Genomic DNA, 27,942 nt, shown 5'->3' on the forward strand with positions numbered 1-27,942 from the left:
CATCCATTGGAAATCTAAAATACAAGAAAAACAGAAAATGCTGGAAGAACTCAGCATCTGTAGAGACAGAAACAGGATTAATATTTCAGATTTGTGACCTTTCATCATAATTGATCTAGTGAAAGGTCATAGACCTCAAACACTGGACCAAATAAGACAAGTAGTTGGATTCTCATGCCTTGGCTAAAAAGCAGAGGAGTGGAGGGAGGGTGTGTGTGTGTGTGTGTGTGTGTGTGTGTGTGTGTGTGTGTGTGTGCGCGTGTGTGGGAACAACAGGAGCAGGGTGCCCACTGGATTTAACATGCATGCCCCATGGGTGAATGTTAAATCCAGTACACTGACTTGCTGAGGATTTGCAGCATTTTCTGCCTCCACTTAAGAATTCTACCAAGTTAGCAATGTACCTGAAATAAGGTTTTTGGTAGTCTGGCTATCTGTTGACAGTACCCGTGCTTCAACTCGCTCGTCACCAGCCTCAAGAGTCGCTGCAGAAGCCAAGGGATCTGAACTGAGGGGCTGCTTATTCTCGGAGGAAACAGTCTTAGTCATTTTGGTGTTTTCCTGGAAGTACACATGGTCTCTTCCTCTAGGGAAAGAACAGAAAATTATAGATAGCTGAAAATTAATTGTTTTCTTACAGGTTTGGCTGCTTCGAATGAATTACATTGCAAGCTGTGCAATTTTACTTACTTCCATGTAATAAATAAATTGGGCTGCAATCTGCAATTTATAACCTGCAAGCAAAAATAATTATGCCCCTCCCTGAAAGCTTCCTGTGTCTTTCCCAGTCTTTAACATTTTCCCTCTCCTTTCTGTTTCTATCTCTGGTGTTTGCAACTTTCAAATGTTCACTGATTACTTTTCTTTCTTCATTTCAACAAGATTCTCCTGCCATCACTCTTTGTTGAAATTGAAATTTTGTTTGGCTTTCATTAATATTCCTTCACCAGTATACTCGATTTCTCCACTTTAACTTTTCTTTAAAGAACAGAATCAGCAACATGATGAGTAACAACATTCATCTGTCTGGTTTTGAGGGAGAAGTGTCAGAGAAGTGTGTCAAAATATATTTGGAGAGAGCAAATAGAGTTTGGAACGTGTGGCACTGGGGATGGGGGATGTAATGATGGCCACGAAGGGTCATCAATAGGTCTCCCTTCGGGCTTCGTGGAGTGCGAGCTGTCTTATCGAGCGAGCAGAGGCTCACCCAATAGGAAGCAGTCAGCAAGAGTTTTTAAGCCTGTTACTTTACCCGGACTGGAGTGGTAGGTCCCACAGTGAAGACCATCTAACTGTAAGCCGCAGGCCTGGCTCTTTCCTTTGGCGCACAATAAAGGATGTTGGTGACGAGAACCTGGCTCATGGCTGAATTATGCCATTGGTGACAAGGAGAACAAATTATTTTTTCCTCCAACTTTCCCTCAGGGCAGCCTCCAAAAATCAAGAATTTCACTGGCAAGGAAAAAGCCATTACACCTCTTTTTGGGGAAATTCAAGCCTATGACCCCTGTGGGGAAGACTGTGCCCAATACACTGAGTGCATGCGTTATTTCTTCCGTGCTAACAACATTGAAGGAGACTAGATACAAAAAGTGATATTGTTAACAGTAAACATTGTATTATGAAGTCTGACCTATTCGGATGTCCTCGACTCATTCAATGAGCTAGTAAACCTGGTTAAAAAACATAATTCGACCAGAAACCCCGTGTAATGTTCCAGACACATCACTTCAACATGCCTGAGAAACCTCCTGGGGAATCTGTCACTTGAGTTCTTGGATAAGTTGCAGAAATTAGCCAAGTACTGCAAATTTGGACTTCCTCTCAATTAAATATTGCTGGGACAGATTGATATGTGACATAAATGACCTAACCATGCAAAGGGGGGCAGGTGATGGCCTAGTGGTATTATCACTAGGCTATTAATGCAGAAATCAGCTAATGTTCTGGGGACTCACGTTCGAATGCTGCCACCACAGATGGTGGAATTTCAATTCAATAACAAAAATATCTGGAATTAACAATCTACTGGTAACCATGAAACCATTGACAATTGTCGGAAAAATCCATCTGGTTCACTAATGTCCTTTAGGGAAGGAAATCTGTCAGCCTCACCTGGTCTGGCCTACATGTGACTACAGAGCCACAACAATATGGTTGACTCTCTTGGCAACTAGGGATGGGCAATAAATGCTGGCCAACCAGCGAAGCCCAATGTCCCAGGAATAAAAAAAAAGTTGGCAGATCACCATTTGGACATTAAAAAAGCCTTGTCACTTGAGAACACAGAAAAAGGGGTTCAGAAATTACAAGGGGCATCCTCCAATTAGGGGAAGGAACCTTATATAATCAGTCTTCAATGGAGATTGTTTATGTATATCAGATGCTAAAGGGCCTCTATTGATATAGGAACCTTAATGTCATCACCAGACAGTAAAAGAAAGGCAGTGACAACTGCAGGACTATTGGAGAACATACTCCAGAAAGCTACAATTGCAAGCACTGTCAAAGGACACATGCCCTGAAGTTTCAAAGATTGGCAAAATGACGACTGCCTAGGACGAAAGCAGAGGCCAGTATCTGAGCATGTCAAGAAGGTTAACTCCTCTCCCAGGCTCATGACAACCCGAATCGTACTGTGACAATGAATGTTGTCCCAATAATGATGGAATTACAAGTGAACGGCCATCTCTTGAAGATGAAGGTGGACCCGGGAGCTGCAGCCTCTGTTATCAGAGAACAGATCTATAAACACCTCCGGCCAGGCACCCAATTCCTGAATTTGGAAGATAGAGGCCAGACTAGCCACCTACACAGGGGAACCTTTACAAATAAAAGGCACCACAGTGGCCCCAGTGACTTTTAGACAGCAATGAGCTCATCTCCCACTCACTGTTGTTTGGAGGCTTGAACCCAGCCTTGTGAGGAGAGATTGGCTAAAGCATATTTAATCTCACTGGAGATCTTCAGGCGTGGGGGATTATGCGCAGTTATCAGTTGATACCCTGGGGTTTTTCAGGAGGGCATGGGGAAAATGAAAGGAGCCAAGGACAAGTTCTACATCAATCACAATGTTATTCCTAGGTAATTCAGACCATAAGACATAGGAGCAGAATTAGGCCATATGGCCCATTGAGACTGCTCTGCCATTCAATCATGGCTGATATCTTTCTCATCCCCATTCTCCTGTCTTTTCCCCATAACTCCTGATCCCCTTATTAATCAAGAACCTAACTATCTATGTCTTAAAGACACTCAGTGATCTGGCCTACACGCCTTCTGTGGCAAAGAGTTCCACAGATTCACTACTCTCTGGCTGAAAAAATTCTATCTCATTTCTGTTTTAAAGGGTCGCCCCTTTAGCCTGAGATCATGCCCTCTGGTTCTAGCTTTTCCTAAAAGTGGAAACATCCAGTGTCTGTAAGTTTCAATAAGATCCCCCCTCATCATTCTAAACTCCAATGACTACAGACCCAGAGTCCTCTGCAAACCTCATACGACAAGTTCTTCATTCCAGGAATCATTCTTGTGAACCGCCTCTGGACCCATTTCAAGGCCAGCACATGCTTCCTTAAATTAGGAGCCCAAAACAATTCACAATATTCCAAATAGGTCTGATCAGAGCCTTATACAGCCTCAGAAGTACATCCCTGCTCTTGTATTCTAGCCGCCTCGATATGAATGCTAACATTGCATTTGCTTTCCTAACTGCCAACTGAACCTGCAGATTAACCTTAAGAGAATCTTGAACAAGGACTCCTAAGTCCCTTTATGTTTCTGATTTTCCCATTTAGAAAGTAGTCTATGCCCCCATTCCTCCTTACAAAGTGCATAACCTTACACTTTTCCACATCATATTCCATCTGCCACTTTTTGCCCACTCTCCTAACGTATCCAAGTCCTTCTGGAGCCACCCTGCTTCCTCAATTCTACCTGTCCCTCTACATATCTTTGTATCATCTGCAAACTTACCAACAGTACCTTTCAGTTGCTTCTTCCAAATCATTAATGTATATTGGACATAGGAAACATAGCTTTAAATTGAGGGGTGGTAATTATAGGACGGATGTCAGAGGTAGGTTCTTTACTCAGAGGGTAGTAAAGGCGTGGGATGCCCTGCCTGCAGCAGATGTGGACTCGCCAACTTTAAGGGTGTTCAAATGGTCAGTGGATCGGCATATGGATACCATTGGTTCCACTGGTTGGCGCAACATTGAGGCCAAAGGGCCTGTACTGGACTGTAATGTTCTATGTTCTATTGTGAAAAGTTGTGGTCCCAACACCGACCCCTGAGGCACACCACGAATCACAGGCTGCCATCCTGAAAAAGACCCCTTTATCCCCACTCTCTGCCTTCTGCCAGTCAGCCAATCCTCTATCCATGCCAGGATCTTACCATTAACACTATGGGCTCTTAGCTTATTTAACAGTCTCCTATGCGGCACCTTTCAGAGGCCTTTCGGAAATCTAAATAAATCACGTCCACTGGTTCTTCTTTATCTAACTTACTTGTTACCTCCTCAATGAACTCGAACAGATTTGTCAGACATGACCATCCCTTGATGAAGCCGTGCTGACTCAGTCCTATTTTATCATGCACTTCCAAATACTCCGCATTCTCATCTTTAATAATGGACTCTAAAATCTTGCCAATCAGGCTCACTGATCTATAATTTCCCATCTGCTGCCTCCCTCCCTTCTTAAACTGTGGTGTTACATTTGCTACTTTCCAGTCCGTTCAGGCCCTCCCTGCCTCCAGTGATTGCTGAAAGATCACCACCAATGCCTCCACAATTTTGTCAGCTATATTTTTTATAACCCTGAAGTGTATTCCGTCTGGTCCAGGTGACTTATCCATCTTCAGACCTTTCAGATTCCCCAAAACCTTCTCCTGAGTGATGGCCACTACATTCACCTGTGCCCCCTGATTCTCTGGAGCTTTGGCATCCCACTGGCGTCTTCCACCGTGAAGACTGATACAAAGTATTCAATTCCTCTGCCATTTCTTTGTTTCCGTTTATTACTTCTCCAGCCTCATTTTCCAATGGTCCAATGTCTATTTTTGCCTCTCTCTTACTTCTTATATATTGAAAAAGACTCTTCTGATCTTCTTTTATATTACTAGCTAGCTTACACTAACATTTCATCTTCTCCCCCTTATTGCTTTTTTAGTCTGCTCACTTTTAAAGGCTTCTCAATCCTCTGGCTTCCCACTATTCTTCACCACTTTGTATGCTTTTTCTTTTATGCCGTCCTCGACTTCCCTCATCAGCCATGGATGCCTCATCCTCTCCTTAGCAAGTTTTCTCCTCCTTGGGATGAATTTCTGTTGTGCCATCCGAATAACTCCCCAAAAGTCCTGCCATTGCTATTCCACTGTCTTCCCTGCTAAGATCCCTTTCCAATCAACTCTGGACAGCTCCTCCCTCATGTCTTTGTTTATTTAATGGTAATACCATTACAATTGATTCCAGCTTCTCCCTCTCAAACTGCAGAGTAAATTCTATCATATTGTGGTCACTGCTCTGTAAGAGTTCCTACACCTTAAGGTCCCTAATCAAGTCTGCCTCATTACACATCACCAAATCCAGAACTTCCTGTTCCCTAACAGGCTTTGTCATAAGTTGCTCCAAAAAAAAACCCATCTCTTAGACATTCCACAAATTCCTTTTTCTTGGGATCCACAACCTACATGTTCTTCCCAGTCCACCTGCATATTGAAATCTCCCATGATCACTGCAATATTGCCTTTTTTGTATGCCTTTTCTATCTCCAGATTTATTTTCTGACTACTGCTAGGGAGTCTGTACACAACTCCCATCGGGATCTTTTTAACCTTTGTGATTCCTTCAGAGCCAGGCCACTCCCTTACTTCTTGCTGGCAAAAGTGGAAACTGAACTAGGACATCTTGAAACCTTGGATAAAATAAAGCCTGAGCAATTGCAGAATGGGCCATGCCCATTGTCCCTGTTCTTAAGCCCAACAAATCAGTTTGTCTTTGTGGGGACTATAACTGTCAATCAGGTCTCCAAACTTAATAGGTACCCCACTGTACACTACGTTATCAGGCGGTTGGGAGGTTCAGAGTTCATCATTGCTCAGCAGCCCTGCTGCTTCCGAGAATGCACCCACCTCAGGATCACCGAAGGACACAGGTTGCAGGCATGTGCGAGATGTTGGGTGGGGGTGTGTGTGTGTGTGTGTGTGTGTGTGTGTGTGTGTGTGTGTGTGTGTGTGTGTGTGGTGGTGATCAACCATAAGGGCGAGGGAATGGGTCTCAGCAGGCAAACTCCTGGTGAGTTCTCTGCCTGCTGCTGGTGAATACAGCCTCAATTGCTGGCAAGACTAAATCAGGGTAGAGGTTGAAGACAATAGGATCCCCATTTGCCGCTCTCCCACCTGATCAAGTGCACCACTCACCACAAAGATGGGCACCAAATTCCACCCAATATGACCACTGGCAAATATTATTGAAAACATTGACTCAAAACAGAAGCAGATTTATTTTGCTGCCATTTACCTTGGAGTATTACAGGTGCTACTGGACAGTGACTCCTTTCCACTTGCACTGGTTATGGACGATTTACGAGGAGCAGAAAGTTCAACAAGGTTTTCAAAGGATCCTGTTTGTGGAGGATGCAGTACTGCAGAGCTTTGGACTAAAACAGCACCATCTACACTGGTGTCTGTATTTGGAACAGAACTGCTGCTGTCACAAGAGTCTGGCAGAGATTCCAGAGCAAGTGATACCTAAAATTTGTACCAATTACAGCAGTTAGTTTGAATGATCAGCAAAAATGAAGTATAACAATTTGTTGACATATTTTGTTAATTGCTTTAAAAATATGAAATGAAAAAACATGATACAACTTTGCACATACTTAATAGATCATACCTCTTAAGAACATAAGAAATAGGAGCAGGAGTAGGCCATCTAGCCCTTCGAGCCTGCCCGGCCATTCAACAAGATCATGGCTGATCTGTCACGGCTCAGTTCCACCTTCCCGCCCTCTCCCCATAACCCTTAATCCCCTCTCTTATCAAAAACCCATCAACCCGCATCTTAAAAATATTTAGCGAGGAACTGGCCCAATGTCCCTTTGTTATACTTGCGAACAAGCCTGAAAACCATGCTCAGTGCTAATCACGCAACAATGCAGTCTGCTTTAGGATAGCATCATGTATAAAAAAAAATCAAGTTTAAACCCTTGGAATAAAACATTGCAAGAATTAGGGGTATACACGATACAATACTGTATGCAAAGCCAGAGCACTTTACTTCATTTCAAACAAACTAGTTGTCAGTGTACTTATATCACAATAGCGAGAAATTATAATTTTGCTCGTGTCACTGGTATTAAGTGATGTATAATAAGAGGAATTCAGCTCTTTTGTCCATGTTTGGACTAGGATTATAATGAAGTCTGGAGATGAGCGATTGTCTCAGGACCCAAAATGAGCAACCTGATAGCACTGTCAATAACTCCTTACATCCCTTTACTAATCATCAAAAGTAGGCTGGTGGAGTAGTTATTGGCATTCTCCTGTCCACAAATGGGACAAACTTGGGAAATCTTCCACTTCATTGGATAGATACCAGTTCTTAACTGTGGTGTAATAGCTTGGTTTATGGCACAGCCAGTTCTGGAGCCCAAGTCTTCAGCATAGAGCCAACAGTGGGACCCATTTTTGTGGCACTGAATGCCTTCAGCTGTTTGACATCACGTGGAGTGAATTGAATTGATTAGTGCCTGGCTTCAATGGTGGTAGGGACTGCAAAAGGTGGCCAGGCTGGATCATTCACTCGGCACTGCTGGCTGAAGATGATTAAAGGTATTTCAGTTTTGTCCTTTGCACTTGTTGAGCTCCTCCATCCCAGAGGATGAGGCTGACCATAGTTTTTTCCTCCCAGTCATTATTTGATTTTCTACCAACATTGTCAACCGTACGTGGCAGAACTGTGAAGCTTTGATCTGATCTATTAGCTGTAGGATCGCTTAGCTGTCGATACGATGCTGACTTGCATACAATCCTGTGTTCTAGCTTCTCCAAATTGGCATTTCATTTCTATGTATGCTTGGTGCTATTCCTGGCAGACTCTTCAATACTACTCATTGAACCAAGGTTTGTCCCCTGGCTTGAGAGGAATGAGGGCTGTGGAGAGTGATGAAGTTATGGATTACAGTGGAATACAATCAACAACATTTATTTACGCTAAAGAGCTGTCAAAAAGGAAATTGCTGAGTGAAAAAAACTGTGGTGGAATTTTATTTTCCATTCAGAGAATCCAAAAACAGACTAGCAACCTGTACTGGGATTCAAACTCAAGTATTCCAGTTAACAGTTAAGCACAAACATTGTAAATGTTTTATATATGTGGAAGTGAAATTATCAATTCCGTTTTTCAAGCTTGATCTATAAACATCTTAAACACGTGGGAATACCTAAACATGAGGAGGTATTCTAAATCGTTATCCCTTCTGTAATCATCAGCGATTATTCCCACTTCTGACTTTATAGAGTCATAGAGGTTTACAGCATGGAAACAGACCCTTCAGCCCAACTTGTCCATGCTGTGCTTTTTTTTTAAACACATAAACTAAACCCAATTGCCCACATTTGGCCCATATCCCTCTATACCCATTTTACCCATGTAACCGTCTAAATGCTTTTTAAAAGACAAAATTGTAGCTGTCTCTACTACTACCTCTGGCAGCTTGTTCCAGACACTCACTATCCTCTGTGTGAAAAAACTACCCCTCTGGACATTTTTGTATCTCTCCCCTCTCACCTTAAACCAACGCCTTCTAGTTTTAGACTCCCTTACCTTTAGGAAAAGATACTGACTATCCAGCTGATCTGTGCCCCTCATTATTTTATAGATCTCTGTAAAATCACCCTCAGCCTTCTACACTCCAGAGAAAAAAGTCCCAGTCTATTCAGCCTCTCCTTATAACTCAATCCATTAAGACCATCAGGAAGTAGGCCGCGGGATGGCCTGGGAAGGTTTTTGCACATTAAATTTGAACAGGAAGGATTCCTGAGACACTACACTACACTCCCCCTTCCTCTAGCCTAAAAAAAAAGGTGAGAGCAGGTAAATAAAAACAATAAAGGATTGGGAGTAAGAGAGGCAGCAAGTGGAACTCGTGACTGCGCAGGCGCCTGGCGTCAGCCAGTAACATGCGGAAGGTTTAAAAAGCAGGCCATCCAGCGGGCAGCGGAGTGAGAGGGAGCAAAGTGTGACGGAGCAGAGTGGGACGGCTTTGGCATGAACAGGCAGAGGCGAGGGTAGGTTCCGGATTCTTCAGAGCAGAAAGAATGCCAGGTAGGATGTTGGAATGCTCCTCTTGCAGGATGTAGGAAGTCAGGGAGACCAGAGGTCTCCCTGACAATGACACCTGCAAGAGATGCATCCAGCTGTAGCTCCTAACAAACCGCGTTAGGGAACTGGAGCAGGAGCTGGATGACCTCCGAATCATTTGGGAGAATGAGAAGTTTATAGCTTCAGGGAGATTGTTACGCCAAAGGCATAGAGCACAGGTAATTGGGTTACCATCAGGCGAGGGAAGGGGAAAGGGCAGGCACAGCAGGGTTCCCCTGAGGCCATTCCCCTCCACTGTTTTGGATACTGTTGTGGAGGATGCCTTACCTGGGACAAGCTGCTGCAGCCGGATCTCTGGCACTCAGTTTGGTTCTGCAGCGCAGAAGGGAGAGGGGAAGAGGAGGAGAGCAGTAGTGATAGGGGACTTGATAGTCAGAGGTACTGACAGGAGGTTCTGTGGCCGTGACAGATACTCTTGGATGGTTTGTGGCCTCCTGGGTGCCAGGGTCAGGGATGTCTCTGATCGTATGCACAGCATTCTGAAGTGAGAGGGTGATCAGCCAAACGTCATGGTACACATTGATACCAATGACATAGGAAGGAAGAACATAGAGGTTCTGAAGAGTGAGTATAGAGAGCTTGGTAGGAAGTTAAAAAGCAGGAGCCCTAGGGTAGTAATCTCAGGATTGCCACCTGTGCCACGTGCCAGTGAGGGTAAGAATAGGATGCTCAGGCAGATGAACATGTGACTGAGAAACTGGTGCAGGGGGCAGGATTTCAGATTTCATTGGGACCTGTACAAGAGAGATGGGTTAGATTTGCAGGGGGATGAGAACCAGAGTGCCAGAGCAGATAGTGAAATGGGGGTGAAAATAAATGATGTTAATAGTTCATGCAAAAATCACAAATAGAAGGGTTGTGTATGGTGGTAATAGTCTTCTGAGGTGTGTCTATTTCAATGTCAGGAGTATTGTGGAGAAGGCAGACGAGTTGAGGGTGTGGATTGACACATGGAGTTATGACATTATAGCCATTAGTGAAACTTGGCTACAGGAGGGGCAGGACTGGCAGCTCAATGTTCCAGGGTTCCAATATTTCAGACATGATAGAGGCAGAGGGATGAAGGGTTGGGGGGGGCGGGTAGCATTGCTGGTCAGGAAAATATTGCAGCAGTGCTCAGGCAGGACACATTAAAGGGCTTGTCTACCAAAGCCGTATGGGTGGAGCTGAGAAACAGGAAAGGTATGACCACATTAATGGAGTTGTATTATAGACCACCCAATAGTCAGTGAGAATTGGAGCAGCAAATCTGCAGAGATAGCAGACAACTACCGAAAATATAAACTTGTGATAGTAGGGGATTTTAATTTTCCACATATAGATTGGGACTCCCATACTGTTAAAGGTCTAGACGGGGTGGAGTTTGTGAAATGTGTTCAGGAAAATTTTCTAAATCAACATAGAGGTACCAACTAGAGAGGATGCAATATTAGGTTTCCTATTAGGAAATGAGTTAGGGCAAGTGACCGAAGTGTGTGTAGGGGAACACTTTAATTCCAGTGATCATAACGCTATTAGTTTCAACTTGATCATGGATAAAGATAGATCTGGTCCTTGGGTTGAGGTTCTAAACTGGAAAAAGGCCAAATTTGATGAGATGAGAAAGGGTCTAAAAAGTGTGGATTGGAACAGGCTGTTCTCTGGCAAGGATGTGATTGGTAAGTGGGAGGCCTTCAATGGAGAAATTTTGAGAGTGCAGAGTTTGTAAGTTTCTGTCAGGATTAAAGACAAAGTGAATAAGAATAAGGAACCTTGGTTCTCGAGGGATATTGCAAGTCTGATAAAGAGAGAGATGTATGACATGTATAGGCAACAGGGAACAAATAAGATGCTTGAAGAGTATAAAAAGTGCAACAAACTACTTAAGAAGGAAATCAGGAGGGCTAAAAGAAGACATGAGGTTTGCTTTGGCGGTCAAGGTGAAGGATAATCCTAAGAGCTTCTACAGGTATTTTAACAGCAAAAGGATAGTAAGGGATAATATTGGCCCTCTTGAAGATCACAGTGGTCAGCTTTGTAGGGAACCAAAAGAAATGGGGGAGATATTAAATGGGTTTATTGCATCCGTATTTACTAAGGAAACTGGCATGGAGTCTACGGAAATAAGGCAAACAAGTAGGGAGGTCATGGAACTTATACAGATTAAAGGGGAGGAGATGCTTGCTGTCTTGAGGCAAATCAGAGTAGATAAATCCCCAGAACTGGACAGGGTATTCCCTTGGACCTTGAAGGAGACTAGTGTTGAAATTGCAGGGACCCTGGCAGATATATTTAAAATGTCAGTATCCACGGGTGAGGTGGCGGATGATTGGAGGATAGCTCATGTTGTTCCGTTGTTTAAAAAAGGCTCAAAACAAAAATCCGGGAAATTATAGTCCGGTAAGTTTGACATCAGTAGTAGCTAAATTATTGGAAGGACTACTAAGAGATAGGATCTATAAATACTTGGAATGGACAGGGACTTATTAGGGAGAGTCAACATGGTTTTGTGCGTAGTAGATCATGTTTAACCAATCTATTAAGAGTTTTTCGAGGAGGTTACCAGGAAAGTGGATGAAGGAAAGGCAGTGGATGTTGTCTACATGGATGCCGGTAAGGCCTTTGGCATGGGAGGTTAGTTAGGAAGGTTCAGTCGCTAGGTATACATGGAGAGGGAGTGAATTGGATTAGGCATTGGCTCAATGGAAGAAGCCAGCGAGTGGTAGTGGAGGATTGCTTCCATAAAACCACAGAACACTACAGCATAGAAACAGGCCTTTTGGCCCTTATTGGCTGTGCCGAACCATTTTTCTGCCTAGTCCCACTGACCTGCACCTGGACCACACCTCTCTCATCCATGTACCTGTCCAAGTTTTTCTTAAATGATAAAAGTGAGCCTGCTTTTACCACTTCATCTGGCAGCTCATTCCACACTCCCACGACTCTGTATGAAGAACCACTCCCCCAAATATTCCCTTCAAACTTTTCCCCCTTCACCCCCTTAACCCAAATCCTCTAGTTTTTTTTCTCTCCTAGCCTCAGTCGAAAAAGCCTGCTTGCATTCATTCTATCTATACCCATCATAATTTTATACACCTCTATCAAATCTCCCCTCATTCTTCTACGCTCCAGGGAATAAAGTGCTAACCTATTCAACCTTTCTCTTTAACTCAGTTTCTCAAGTCCCGGCAACATCCTTGTAAATCTTCTCTGCACTCTTTCAAACTTATTAATACCCTTCCTGTAATTAGGTGACCAAAACTGCACACAATACTCTAAATTCAGCCTCACCAATAGAACCATTGAAAATCCTCCAATGAACCAGGGTTGATCCCTTGACTTGATGATAATGGTTGAGTGGGGGATATACTAGGCCTTGAGGTTGCAGATTGTGCTGGAGTACAACTCTGCTGCTGATGGCCCACAGCGCCACATGGATCCCTAGGCTTGAGCTGCTAGATTGGTTCAAAGTCTGTCCCATTTAGCACAGTGATAGTACCACACAAAACAATGAAGGTTATTCTCAATGTGAAGATGGGACCTTGTCTCCACAAGGACCGTGTGGTGGTCACTCTTACCGATGGGCAGGTGCATCTGCAGCCAGCAAACTGGTAAGTATGAGGTCTAGGATGTTATTTCCTCTTGTTGGTTCCTACACCACCTGCTGCAGAACAGTCTAGTGGTTAGGAACCGACCAGCTCGATCAGTAGTGCTGCTGCCGAGCCACTCTTGGTGGTGGACATTGAAATCCCCCACCCAGAATACATTTTGTGCCCTTGCCACTCTCGGTGCTTCCTCCAAGTGTCAGTCAACATGGAAGAATACCGATTCAGCAACCGAAAGAGGACGGTAACCAGTAAGAGGTGTCCTTGCCCACGTTTAACCTGAAGCCATGAGACTTCGTAGGGTCCGGAGTTGATGTTAAGGACTCCCAGGACAACTCCCTCCCAGCTGCACACTACTGTACACCACCTCTGCTGAGTCTGTCCTGCCGGTGGGACAGGACATATCCAGGGATGGTAATCGCGGTGTCTGGGGTATTATCTGTAGGGTATGATCCCGTGAGAACGACTATGTCAGGCTGTTGCTTGACTAGTCTGTGAGACAGCTCTTTCAATTTTAGCACTGGCCCCCAGATGTTAATAAGCAGGACTTTGCAGGGTTGACAGGGCTGTTTGTTTTGCTGTTGATTTTTCTGATGCTTAGGTTGATGCCAGGAGGTCCGGCCGGTTTCATTTCTTTGTTGAGATTTTGTAGTGATTGTTACAACTGAGTGGCTTGCTAGGCCATTTCAGAGGGCAGCTCAGAGTCAACCACACTGCTGTGGCTCTAGGGTCACATGTGGGCCAGACCAGGTAAGGAAGGCAGATTTCCTTCCCTAAAGGACATTAATGAACCAGATGGGTTTTTCCGACAATCGACAATGGTTTCATGGTCCTCAGTAAACTCTTAATTCCAGATATTTTTATTGAATTCAAATTCCACATCTGCTGTGGTGGGATTCGAACCCAGGTCCCCAGAGCATTATCTGGGTTTCTGGATTAATAGTCGAGTGATAATACTACTAGGCCATCGCCTCCCATGGTGATGTATAGTCTGTTTTTTGGAATGGTATGAGGGGTCATGTGAAACCCCCATGAGAATAACCAGCCCAGTTATAGTGTAACAATTACTGAAAACAAGTCATTAACTAAAGAAATGACAAATACAGATGACTAGTATTCTCACACTTTTAAGACAATTACATACAAGAACTACTAAACACACAGTTTATGTAGAAATTACCTATTGTTCCAGAGATCTATGATCCAGGAACTCCTTTAAGATTTTCCCATTTCCAAACAACATCCAAATTAAATAAGTCAAATCCAGCTTATAGTACCACATAATACAAGAAGGACATTCGAGTATGGGATATGTCTTTTCCTGGTCCAGCAAAATATTTAGGTTTCTGCACTATCTTGGTTCTACGACGACTTAGATGTTAAAATGGCTTCTCAGGCTCTGAGCTTTAAAACCAGCCTCTCCAGCTCTTAGATGTTGCAATGCCTTCTTGGCTGTTAGGTGTTAAACTAGCCTCTCGGCTGAGAGATGTTAAACTAACCTGCCTGCTTCAGTAGGTGCTGGCCTGGTTTCTCTGTGATTTTCCCTTGTGTACTTGGGCTGTCTGTATCTCGCATTCTGTAACTTCCAAAATTAGCATCTGCAAACCTCCAGTGATTTCTTAGTCATCTAGGTAAGCCAGTTAATTTGTTTTTAGTAATGTTGACCTAGGGATGAAAATTGGACTGTCTGTTCGTTTTCAATATGCCACAGATTCTTTAACAGCCGGAATGTGCCTTGCTTCACTGTTTAATCCTAGACAAATGTTCTCACAATGCAACGTGCCGCAAGCACGGCTGAACCTAGAATATATGTTGAAATTCCTGCACGAGCTTGGGCCCACAGATGCATGACACTCCAGAGATGGTGCTAAGCAGTGACAGAAATCAACACTCATCGGATGTTATGCTTCCTAGTCTTATTGTAAAATTGGTAACTCAGCATGTAAAAAAACGTGAATAACAGCAAAGCTCCAGCCAAACTTTAAGCACGCTTATCAATTTCTACACGCCAGTTTATATGTATTTTGAAGCAATTAAAATTACCTATGAATATAATTTGTTTGGTTTATTCTAGTCAAGTTCCCAAAATAATGTTTGATTAGAACACAATTCAGTAAGCATGATATTTCTAACCTGTAGCTCTCCGAGTTTCTCCGAGGTTGGTGAAATCACTGTGAAGAACCCACTAATACCACAGTTTGGTGAAAGTTGTGATATTCCATTTATTTGAACTCGACCAATGGGAAGATGGTCTGGCTTCGCCATCACCTCCAATACCAACATTCCCATATCTATCACATTAAAAAAAGTACACATTTGAACATAGTTTAATACCAGCATTTAGGAACTCTTCTATTGGACAAACAAAGCAAAAGATACAGAGAAAAACAATGTGAAGTCGTGATTTTACTTTAAAAGGTTGTAAGCATGGTTGATTAATTTGTACACATCAGACTAGCTCTTCCAAACAAAAACTGACATAAATTCCAACAGTAGGCAAAATTCTTCCATATTTCAAATTAATTTCACCTCTTGCATAGTCAAAGTTACGGCAGTATCTTCCCATGTTTTCTTTTCAGATAAGTGCAGGGGCTCTGTGATGGTTATAGGGATGACATTTCATAGAATAAACAAAAGCACTTTCACCATTTTATTTTGTAACCCCTTAAGGCTCGAACCAGGTGAGTGTGTTTTAGGAATTTTGATTAAAGCAAATCTCAGTCACACACAAGCTTGGAGGAGGTTTGCAATTAAGGTTACAAACATACATAAAAGTAGTTACATAGAATCAAATTTTATTATTAAATTTACTGATCAAAATTAGGACTTGCAAGCCATATTTAAAAAAATGTAACAATCTTTTGTTTGAAATAATTGACTATAAATTTCCAAGTCAAGTCACTCTCATGAATATTTGTGTCTATTTCAAACACGAATAATCAACTTACAAAATAATTGTTATGTCCGGGGAAAAAACGATCTGCTATTAAAGCTTCTCATCTTGCACTCATCAGTATAGCTTTGCAGACAAATAGAAAAGGGAACAACAATTTATACCGCATGCGAAGAGTGTGTGCTGGTTGGTTGCCCAATGGGCTCTGACTAGTAGAGGCTTAATGATGTGGAGATGCCAGCATTGGACTGGGGTAAACACAGTAAGAAGTCTCATAACACCAGGTTAAAGTCCAACCAGTTTATTTGATATTAAACCCACAAGCTTTTGGAAACGCTGTTCCTTCGCCAGGTGTGTGGAAAGAACTATCAAATAAACTGGTTGGACTTTAACCTGGTGTTGAGAGACTTCTTACTGTGTAGTAGAAGCTTAACCACGGAGAATGCAACAGAGACAGTTAACTCTAAGCTTTTGTTTCAAATTATGCAAGTGAACTCTGACTGGTCAAAACATTGCTGTGGGCAATTAATCAGTGAATGGTGGCGAACCCACAAGCTTTTATTTAACTGGGAAAGGCATAATGCGTGGGCATGCTCATTCTGTTAGGGACAAGGCCCTGTGTGCTAGTACGTGTAGCTTCTAGAATGCATAACTGTCCCACTACAAGTCGTCTGTTAATCTTAAGTTAGTTTTCAGTGTAATTCTTAGCACAATCAGGATTGTTTAGCAAGTGATGTTCAATCATGAAATCACATCTTATATTGGACACTATGTTTTGAGTTTCGCAAGCACAAGCTTGTTGAGTACTATCAGTACTCTGCCTGTTGCAAACAGCTGAGAGAATATATGGTTTGACATGATGAATTGTTGGAACGCATGGCATAGATACCTGGCATCACGCTGCCACTAAAGTTCATATACTACATTATTTACTAGTGTGTTCGGTAGAATGGCAGCATTTTGTTAGTGGTGAATAGCACTTGTATTGCTACTGCATAGTAACAAAATGCAACAGATTTACTTGCTGCTTAAATTTCTGAGATATCTTAGCCTTCCAAGGTAATCTGAGGTAGACTGGGCATCCTCCAAAACTGAAAGTGATTGCCTCAGGCCACTCACAAGTCTGTTCAACATACAGCGAGAACATTGGATATAAGTCAGCCACTGAACAACATTTGCTCAACAACCCTGATTGTGCTAAAAATCAGTCGGACTCGCAGTGTGGCCAAAATAACATACATTCACACACATACACAGAGGGCCTGTCCTTTGCAGACAGAAGGATCATGTCCATGCATTACGCCTTCTCCAACAAAACAAGAGCTTGGGGGGAACCAACATTCCCTGGTTCATTCTCCATGACAATGCCTTGACCAGAGGTGACCTGCCTGAAATGAATCTGAAACAAAAGCTTGACGGTTAACTGCTTCCAACTGCATTTACCATGGCAACACTTCTACCAATCATAATCCACTTTCTAAATGATCAGCACTGTCTTCTCATGCAGTATACTTTTTTTTTACTGTTGGGTTTAGCTTGCGCAGCTGCCCTGATGAGTACAAGATGAGAAGCTTTGATAGCATGTCTCTTTTTTTCAAAAATACTCAAGTTCTATAGTACCAAACAACTATAAATTCCTGATACACACCCAAGTGACAGGATGTTAAACTTCACAGCATTTTAAAATCTAATCTTACAAAAATGCTTGTTTTCTATATGATAGTCAATACAAAATAAAGTATGATGTAACATTTGTTAAGATTCAAGTCATTTTTCATATGATTGATTTACAATTCAAGACATTGCCATGGGAATGAATAATGTTCAACAGTATTGACAATATGGTTGTACTGTAAATGCAATTACGTACTGATTCTTAATAAAATGCAAAATCAATTTGCTTTTAACGTCATTGGTAATAAACAAGCTCTGCACTTAATGTTTGAGATTCTATTCTATTCTGTCAATATTTGAATGACACAAAAGCTGTCTATCGATCTAGATAAATATTGCAAAACTAAATTTAAACTAACCCTTTTCATAACAATTTTTCTTTCCTCACAATAATTGCACCCTTGCCATAATTCTTTCATCATAAAAGATGCTCATGCATCTGCTTTTGTACTTTAAAAATAGGATGGCTTATCAAAAGAAACTTTATATTATTTTGGTACTATTATTTGTTACTAGTCAACACTAGAACACAACTTCATAATGCAAATGAGCACAGATTTTTGAATATTGGTCACAGATGCTGCAATTGTACTTAAAGAAAGGCTCAATAGAACAAAAAATTTAATCTTCATTACCTGAAGTACGTGGGCCTGGAAATTTAGGAGCATCCAATTTTTAGCCAGAATGGAGTGAGGGGGAACCCAAATATTAGGCCTCAAAACTCAATACCACGAGGACAGTGTTTTGCAAGGAGACTTGGAAAGATGGAACAAAGATCAGGCCAAAGTTAACATTGTAGCAACAGTCAGATAGATGTAGGATTGCAGACCTTGTCAACATGATCAATGGAGAAGAAAGAAGTCAGTGCTTATAGAGGAAATTAAGAAACAGACAGAGCTGGGGAGCATGGAGGCATGACACATTGGGAGGCTCAAGGCCAGCACAGTGTTTGCAGGTCAGGGAACTCAAAGCCAGCATTGATTAGGATGCTGCTTTACAGGCAAGAAACACACCACTTTCTGCCAGTGATTTATCGGGTTGATTTCCCTGAACACAGTCAGCAAATTTCACTGCACACTAATATTGCAGCAGGGAACTGAGGCAGAAGTTAGGCTCTTCAAGTCATGCAAAAAGCCTAAAAGGTTGGAAAAGCTGTGACTCTTCACTGTCCAGAGCCAATAAGGCTCCATGCCCATCACTTGAGAGGCCCGTACTTGAAGACCATACATACCTTTGTTCCAAGCACTTAGGAATAGGAGTAAGCCACTCAACTCTTTGAACCTGCTGTGCCATTTGATAAGAACATGCCTGATCACTTTGTGATCTCATCTCCACTTTCCTGGCTGCCCTCCATACCCCCTAACTCCCTTATCCATCAAAAATCTATTTAACTTATTCTCAAACTGTATCTTCCATAGTTCTCATCACCCTAGAACATAAGAACATAAGAAATAGGAGCAGGAGTAGGCCATCTAGCCCTTCGAGCCTGCCCCGCCATTCAATAAGATCATGGCTGATCTGAAGTGGCTCAGTTCCACTTTCCCGCTTTCTCCCCATAACCCTTAATTCCCTTGTCTGTCAAAAGCCTATCTACCCGTGTCTTAAATATATTTAGTGAGGTAGCCTCCACCACTTCAACGGGCAGAGAATTCCAGAGATTCACCACCCTTTGAGTGAAGAAGTTCCTCCTCAACTCCATTCTAAACTGCCTGCACCCCCCCCCTTATCTTGAGGCTGTGCCCTCTAGTCCTGCTGTCCTTTCTGAGCAGGAAGAATCTCTCTACCTCTACCCTATCCATCCCTTTCATTATCTTGTATGTCTCTATAAGATCCCCCCTCATCCTTCTAAACTCCAACAAGTACAGACCCAGTCTACTTAGTCTCTCTTCATAGTCTAATCCCCTCATCTCTGGAAGAAATATCCTCCTGATATCCACCCTGTTCAGCCCCATCAGGACCTTATATGTTTCAAGAAGATCAGTACTCTTTCTCCTATAATCCAATGGATATAGACCCAACCCTGTTCAACTTTTCTTTATAAGATAAACCCTTGCTATAAGGAATTAGTTGAGTGAATCTACTTTGAACTGTTTCCAATGCAATTATATGCTTTCTCAAATACGGAGACCTACAAGTGGGGAATTTTCCCATCCTGCCTGCCATGGGAATCATAGAGGGACAGACCATGGAAAAGTCCATTGACCTCAGGTGGGATTTTCTAGTTTTGGCGTGAATGCAGCTGGAAATCCCCGTCCCAGATCTCAACAAATCCTCCAACTGAGGTCTAACCAAGGTCCTCTATAGCTGCAGTAAAATTTCTCTGCTTCTGTATTCCATCCTCTGGGTACCAATGTTCCATTTGCCTTCTTAATCACTTGCATTTGGCTGTGTACTAACTTTTTGTGATTGTGATTCATGTCCCAGGACAAGCAGATCCCTCTGTAACTTGGAGTTCTCCATTTAAATAATATACTGCTTTTCTGTACTTCCTGCCAAAGTGGACAAATTCATATTGTGCCACATTATGCTTTATTGGCCAAATTTTTGCCCATTCACTTGACCCATCTATATTCCTTTACAGATTCTTTTAACAACCACAGTAACATTTAAGTAAAGTCACCATAGTCCCAGATGACCATTGACTCAAAGGGGAAAACTGACAGATGGTGATTTAACCTGAGAATCAATACACCTTAGGCGAGGGGCAAGTTTGAGAAGATGGGCCTGCATGAGTAGCTCAGCTTGTACAGGAATTGAACCCACATTATTGGCATTGCTCTTCAACACTGACTAGCTGTCCAGCCAACTGAGCTAAACTGACAACTAATTTTCCTTTTTATCTTGATGTTGTCAGCAAATTTAGCTACCATATATCCTTCACGTCAGTCACCGATGTATGCTGCAAATAGCTGAGGCCCCAGTACTGACCCTGTAGCTCTCCAGTAGTTACAGCTTGAAAACCTGAAAAACATACATTTATCCCTACTTTCTGCTTCCCATTCGCTAACCAATCCTTTATCAATGTTAATTTGTTACTGCCAAGTGCTCTTATCTTTTATAGTAACCTTTGATATGGTACCTTATTAAATGCCTTTCCGAAATACAACATCTACAGGCTCCCCTTTATCCATTTAGTTTGTTACTTCCTCAGAAAAACCTAATAAATTAAAACAATTTTCGCTTTCACAAAACAAAGTCGACACTGCCTGATTTCATTATAATGCTCTCACCTCCTTAATAACAGATTATAGCAATATTAGGCTAACTGGCCTATAATTTCTGGTTTTCTATCTTCCTCTTGAATAAAAGTTATTACACCTGCTATTTCCCACTCCACTAACATCCTTCTAGAATCTAAGGAATTTGGGGCTTTTTTAATCAATGCCATTCTATCGCTGTAGCCACTTCTTTTTAGATCCTCCAATTCAGGCCACCTGTCCTGAGTACTTGTCAGTCTTTAGGTCTAATACTTTCCTAGCACCTTTTTGCTGATGATGGTGATTGGTTTAAACTCCACCCTCTTTTTCATCTCTTATCATTGAGAAGTTTTCCAAGTCTTCTAAAATGAAGATAGACACAAAATGCCTCTGCCATTTCCCTGTTTTCCATTATCAATTTCCCCAGACACATTCTCTTGAGGACCAACACTGGAACGGACATTATGTGCCCCAACTTCCAAGCATGATGTCAAGACATTTTTATTAGAATGTTGCAATAGCCTGAGACCTTCAATATCAGATGTAGGTACAAATGTGGTGTTCAGGCCACAATCAGTCATGATTATACTGAATGGTACAGCAGGCTTGAGAGACCAAATGGCCTATGCCTGCTCCTAATGCAAATTCCGTAATAAACACAGCTTTAACTATAGTACAATCGATTTTAGGAATAGAAAGAAGTCGTTTGGCTCAAACTAGCTTATTTCTTCATTATAGATCAAGTTATCCTCGTACCTTTCAATCTTTCTATTTCCCAGAAATTCATAGTTATATTTTGAACACTATACTGTCTGCCTCAATTACTTTATTTGACAACTTAGGACCCTTTGGCTGAAAAGGCCTATTTGACTTCCTTCTTAATTCCTAACAACATCCCTGGCATTTAAATACAAGTGAAAATACAATTCAATCTGGTACATAACTCAATTTTGTTTGTTCTTTAAGCAATTGACTGCTAACACAGATCTTGATCTCATTACAGTAGTCAGTGCTCTGCAAGACAAACATGAAGGAAATCTCCTTATCCAAGATTGTTTAGATGCAACCAACCTGTGAGATACGAAGTGAACTGTTTTGGTCCACAGCGAACAGCATATCGTGCAGTAGTTTTCACAGACTTTTGTTCAGCATGTGAAGCATCTCTAGGGCAAAGGAGAGTGCCACTGGAGGTTTCGCCCCACCAGCGCAATCTAACGAGAGGGGATGCTGGAGGTCTGGAAACAATCCACAAGATTTTACTGACTGTTATCCTTAGAAAACATTGAACTTGGCCTTCAACAAGTGGCGGCAGACTAGTAGATGGCAAGACATCACTAATCCCTGTAACATGAATGTAACAAAATTAAAATTACAATGACTTTAAGGACCATTAATAATTAATGGTGTTAGCATTTGGGATTCTAAACGTTATATGTGTGCTGCATATTCAACATTAACAAATTCTCCCTACAAAAAAAGAACCAGTGATACAAGAACAATTTTACCTTTCCAAACTTGGATCTTGGCAAGTGAAGAGTGCTTTATGTTAAATATCTCAAGTATGGTCACTGGCAGGCATTTGAGGAATGGAATTAAAAGTTTTGCACAAAATTAAAACATATTGGTATATCAATATTGATTTAAATGCTCAAGTTCCCAAGAAAGGAGTATTTTTCCATTAAGCTGCTCATCAATTTGAGGCCTGCACTAATGTTAACCAAGAATCAACAAGTTCTTGAAACTTAGTTGAAATAAAATTTAAAGTTTTTCAGAATAGGCTAGGAAAAACAATGTGCTTCTCATCAATGCGATAATAACACTGGACTACATGATACTAGCAATAACAAAGGCTGGTGAAATGGACAGATTTGATTTGTCACATATAATGGAGTACAGTGAGAAGTATTGTTACTTGCGCACTCTACAGACAAGGCATACTGATCATAGAGTACACAGGGGAGAAGAATAGGATAGAGTGCAGACATAGTGATGCAACTACAAAAAGGGTGAAAAGAAAGATCAGGTCGATATAGGACAGGACCATTCAAAAGTCTGATGACAGCAGGGAATAAGCTTCAGTCGATAAGTATTCTCAGTCTTTTGTATCATTTTCCCAATGGAAGAAGGTGGAAGAGAGTATATCCGTGGTGCATGGGATCCTTGATTATGCTGGCTGTTTTCCCAAGACCGCGAGAAGTGTAGATGGAGTCAATGAATGGGTGGATGGTTTGCATGATGGGCTGGGCTACGTTCACAACCCTTTGTAGTTTCCTGTCGTCTTGGTCAGAGCAGGAACCATGCCAAGGTGTGATATATTCGGATAGGATGCTTCCTATGGTGCATCTCAAAAATTAAGAGTTACAGTGAAAGTGCCGAATTTCCTTACCTTTAAAGAGAAAGTAGAGGCATTAGTGGGCTTTCTCAACTATAGTGTCGGCATGGGGGCGGGGGAGCGAGGCGAGACTGGGACAGATTGTTGGTGATTTGAACACCTAGAAACTTGAAGCTCTCAACCATCTCCATTTCATCACCGTTAATGTAGACAAGGACACGTACTTCACTACATTTCCTGAAGTCGTTGATGATGAGCTCCTTTGTTTTACTGACATTGAGGGAAATTATTATCATCACACCAATTCACAAAATTCTCTCTCTTTTTCGTGTATTCTGTCTCGTCATTGCTCGAGATCCGGCCCACAACAGTGGTGTCATCAACAAACTTGGAAATGGAGTTTGAGCGGAGTTTAGCCATGCAGTCATAAATGTAAAAGGAATATAGAAAGGGGCTGGAGACACGGTCTTGAGTGGTCTTGGCATTGAGGATAAGCATGGAGGAGGTGTTCCTACCTATCCTGACTGAATGTGGTCTACGGGTTAGGAAGTCGAGCACCCAGTCGCAAAGGGAAGAGCAGAATCCTAGGCCACGGCGTTTGGAGATAAGTTTTCTTGGAATTATGGTGTTGAAGGCTGAGCTGTAATCAATAAATAGGCTCTGACAAAGGGTCAACTAGACTCAAAACAGTGGCTTAATTCTCTCTCCATAAGTGCTGTCAGACTTCCTGAGATTTTCCAGCATTTTTGTTTTTGTTTCAGATTCCAGCATCCATAGTATTTTGCATGTATCAATAAATAGGAGTCTAACATAACTGTCCTTGTTATCCAGATGTTCCAGGATTGAGTGTATGACTAGGGAGATAGCATCTGTTGTGGCGATAGGCGAACTGTTGTGCATCCAAGCAATCTAGGAAACCAGAGTTGATGTGTGCCCTTTTGAAGCACTTCACAATGACGGATGTTAGAGCCATCAGGTGGTAATCATTAAGGCATGCTGCCTGGTTTTTCTTTGGCACAGAGATGATGGTAATTTTCTTGAAGCAGGTAGGAACCTCAGATCAGAGGAAGGAGAGGTTAAAGATGTCTGTGAATGCCTCCACCAACTGATCTGGGCAGGATCCAGGTGCTAGTCTGGGAACCCCATCCAGGCCAGTTGCTTTCCGTGGGTTAACGTCTGCAATGGTGACTTCGGATACCAGTTTGACTGGGGCTGTTGGACAGGTGACGTCATCTTGCTGACCTCCTGCTCAAATCGAGCAGCAAATGTAGTGAGTTCATCAGGGAGGGATGCATATTGTTGCTGGTAATTCTACTTGTTTTCACCTTATAGCCTGTTACGTTATGTATCTTGCCACAATCGATGGGTGTTCATGTGGCTAGCCTGGTACTCTAGCTTGGACTGGTATTGTCTCTTGGCATCTCTGATGTTCTCCGTAGACCACATCTAGATTTCTTGTATAGGTCAGGGTACTCCGATTTGAATGCCTCAGACCGGGACTTCGGTAGGTATGGTTTCCAGATGGGAAACACTCGGATTAGCGTCTTTGATACACAGTCTTCTGCACACTTACTAACAAAGTCTGTTAGTGCAGTGGCATACTCATTTTGGTTGGTCGATGTGTTCTTGATTATCAACCAGTCCACTGACTTGAAGCAATCACATAGGATATCATCCATTGCCTCAGATCAACATTGCACGCCTTTCTTTATCAGGTTGTCCTGCTTCAGTTTTTGCTGGAACAGTTTTTCCAGGAACAGGAACATAGCCTTGTAGTCTGATTTGCCAAATTCAGGACAGGGGATAGAGCAGTAGGCATGTTTGATGTTAGTGTAGCAGTGGTCAAGCATGTTTGGGCCTCTGGTGGGACAGGAGATACGTTGATGGTTGATACGGGGCCAATAAAATTCAAAGCAAAAATGTGAGGAGTTTAAAATGCATGACAATATATGCTAAATGGTACAAATTTAAAGAGAGTACATGTGTAGAGAGGCCTGAAATGTTTGCATAATATTTTGAAGATGACAATATAAGTTAACAAGACAGTTAAAAAAGTAGGTACAATCTTGGGTTTTGTAAACAGAAATACAAAGTACAAAAACCATGAAGCAATGCTAAATCTATATAAAACTATAGTTTGGACTCAGCTACAGTATCATGCCTAATTCCAGACACCAGATTTCAGGATGGAAGTGAAGGCTTTGGAAAGCCTACAGAAGAAACTTATTAAAATAGCTTCACGGAAGGAGGATTATAATGACAAGAACAGACTAGAAAGCAAGGGCTGTTCCCCTTCGAGCATAAGAGGCTAAAAGAAAGTTTGATGGAGGTGATTAAAATCATGAAGGTTTAGATACAGTCACCAAAGAGAAACAGTTTCCCGTTGCTGAAGTATTTATACACTGTTGGCAAATTAACCAGAAATGACAACCATTAGGATCCTAAGTCTTTAAAGGCAGTCAAATAGATGCAAAGCAATTTCGCAGCTGGGCTATGTTCATCATGATCTGGCCGGTTGTACTGGAGCCTAGACTTGCAAACCAAAACTGATTAACCAAGCTTTGAAAGGATAGACCTTCTCAGGCCAGAATCAGGAATGTTTTCAAGTTCTGCAATTCAAGATTTCAGTTGTGCTCAATAATCCTAGAATTCTCTCCCTAACAGCACTGTGGATGTACCTGTGCCACATGGACTGCAACAATTGAAGAGGGCAGTTCACCATCACCTTCGCAAAGGCAATTAGGGATGGACAATAAATGTTGGCCTGACCAGCAGCGCCATTAAATGAACAAAAAGAGGGAGAAGGAATTAATGTTTCAAGTCCAACAGTACTGACAACGTCAGTAAAACGAAGGAGATCGTCATCTACTTCAGGAAGCGTAGTGGAGGATGTGTCCTTGTCTACATCAACAGGGATGAAGTGGAAATTGTCAAGAGCTTTGTGTTTCTAGGTGTTCAGATCACCAACAACCTGTCCAGGCCCCTCCACGCTGATGTTATAAGCAAATTTGGCAGGTCCGCTATGACCTTCACCAACTTTTACAGATGCTCCATAGAAAGCACCCTTTTTGGATGTATCACAGCTTGGTATGGTTCCTATTCTGACCAAGGCTGCAAGAAACCAGAAAGGGTTATGAACGAAGCTCAGTCCAACATGCAAACCAACCTATTCATTGACTCTGTCAACACATCTTGCTGCCTCAGAAAAGCAGCCAGTGCAATCAAGGACCCCACACACCCCGGAAATTCTATCGTCCACACTCTCCCGTTGGGAAAAAGATACAAAATCTGAGGTCATGCATCAACGACTCAAGAACAGCTTCTTCCCTGCTGCCATCAGACTCTTGAATGGACTTATTAATCTGATCTTTCTCTACACCCTAGTTATGACTATAACACTATATTATGTACCCTCTCTTTTCTTCTCTCCATGTACTCTACGAATGGTATGCTTGGTCTATAATAGCGCGCAAGAAACAATACTTTTCACTGTATACGAATACACGTGACAACAAAAAAAACAAAATAAAAAACATGACTCATTCGGAACTTCGTAATTCAACACTGTTTTTATTTCTTACATTTAATTTCTTTTGGCAGCAGTCACTGATACCCAGTTACAATTTACAAGGCGGCCTAAAGAAGCAACGTCCAAAAGACAACATTTAAAATATAAGGGGAAACGCGCTCTTACTTTTGTTTTTCTTTCCGAGTTTCACCGCTTTGGGTTTTTTAGTTTTCATTGTTTCCCTGCCCCTGTCCCGCACATGACGGTATTTGGAGTAACCTGGACCTCGCTTTGGTTAATCCTCCAGCAATCAATCTTCTCTACCGTTCAACCCCGCTCCGCGTCCCAGCGCCGGCGGCAGGGACACGACCAGCGCAGCACTCTGGGATACTGGAGGACCAACAGTGAAGACTGACTGATCAGTCTCTTTGTTTACTAAGCCCGCTCCCCCAGCAACGGACTCAGCTTTCAAACCCGCCGCCAATCAAAGGCCACATGGGATGGCGGAGGACCAGAGTCGCGCCGCACTGTGGGATAGCGGATGACCAGGATCGCGCTGCACTGTGGGATAGCGGAGGGTCAGAATCGCGCCGCACTATGGGATAGTGGATGACCAGAGTCGTTGAATAGTCCGATGGCCGAGCAGCAGTGTTGCGGCATCTTTGTTGGCGATTGCCGTCCTTTCCCTGTGACGAATATAACATTTTGGAAAACTAATGTCATCATGGGGAAGGGAAGGTTACGAATGTGAAATAAAACCCGTAAATGTTTAATTGCACAGGTACGCCGACCAATATTCTGAACGAGGAAGGGTTAATCACAGAATCCCTACAGTGCAGAAGGAAGCCATTTGTCCCGTCGAGTTTGCACCGAGCACAATCCCACCCAAGCCCTATTCCTGTAATCCCACAGACATTCCCTGCTAATCCCCTGACACTAGGGTCAGATTAGCATAGCCGATCAACCAATCCCGCACATTTTTGGACTGTGGGAGGAAACCAGAGCACCCGGAGGAAACCCACACAGATCCAGGGAGAATGTGCAGGCTTCGCAGACAGGTTAATGTTCAAGGTTGGAGACCTTCATCAGATAAGGTTGTGTTTTCGTAGAGAGACAACCAATTTATATATTCCATTCATTTTCTCATTACTTTGTATTTTTCCATGTTAAATATGCCATTTGTAAGTCAACAGTAAACAACTCTAAATCATTTATAGGTGCTGCGAGCAGTGATCTCAGTCCTGATCCTTATTACTAGGGCATTTTACTAGTGATTTATTTCAAATCTTTTTTCTCTGATTCAGTGGATTTGCAGTCTGCGTGAAAAACCTGCTCCTATTCCAAGCCTTTTTTTAAATCTTACAGGTT

The 27,942-nt window shown here is 42.3% G+C and overlaps 1 protein-coding gene across 1 annotated transcript in view; it reads right to left on the bottom strand.

Annotated features, from left to right (window-relative positions):
• Positions 1-27,001, bottom strand: part of c2cd3 (C2 domain containing 3 centriole elongation regulator) — a 128,828-nt gene extending 101,827 nt beyond the window's left edge. Inside the window, exons 1-5 of the mRNA XM_080197550.1 lie at positions 26,761-27,001; positions 21,806-22,075; positions 15,104-15,261; positions 6,522-6,751; positions 405-586 (exon numbers count right to left, since the gene is read on the bottom strand). Of these exons, the coding sequence (XP_080053676.1) occupies positions 405-586; positions 6,522-6,751; positions 15,104-15,261; positions 21,806-22,075; positions 26,761-26,809 (889 nt within the window). The 5' untranslated portion in view covers positions 26,810-27,001. The remainder of the gene's footprint in view (positions 1-404; positions 587-6,521; positions 6,752-15,103; positions 15,262-21,805; positions 22,076-26,760) is intronic.
• Between the last annotated feature and the right edge of the window lie 941 nt (positions 27,002-27,942).

Source organism: Carcharhinus amblyrhynchos, chromosome 10 (assembly GCF_965287045.1).
Source record: "Carcharhinus amblyrhynchos chromosome 10, sCarAmb.v2.hapA, whole genome shotgun sequence".
NCBI lineage: Eukaryota > Metazoa > Chordata > Chondrichthyes > Carcharhiniformes > Carcharhinidae > Carcharhinus > Carcharhinus amblyrhynchos.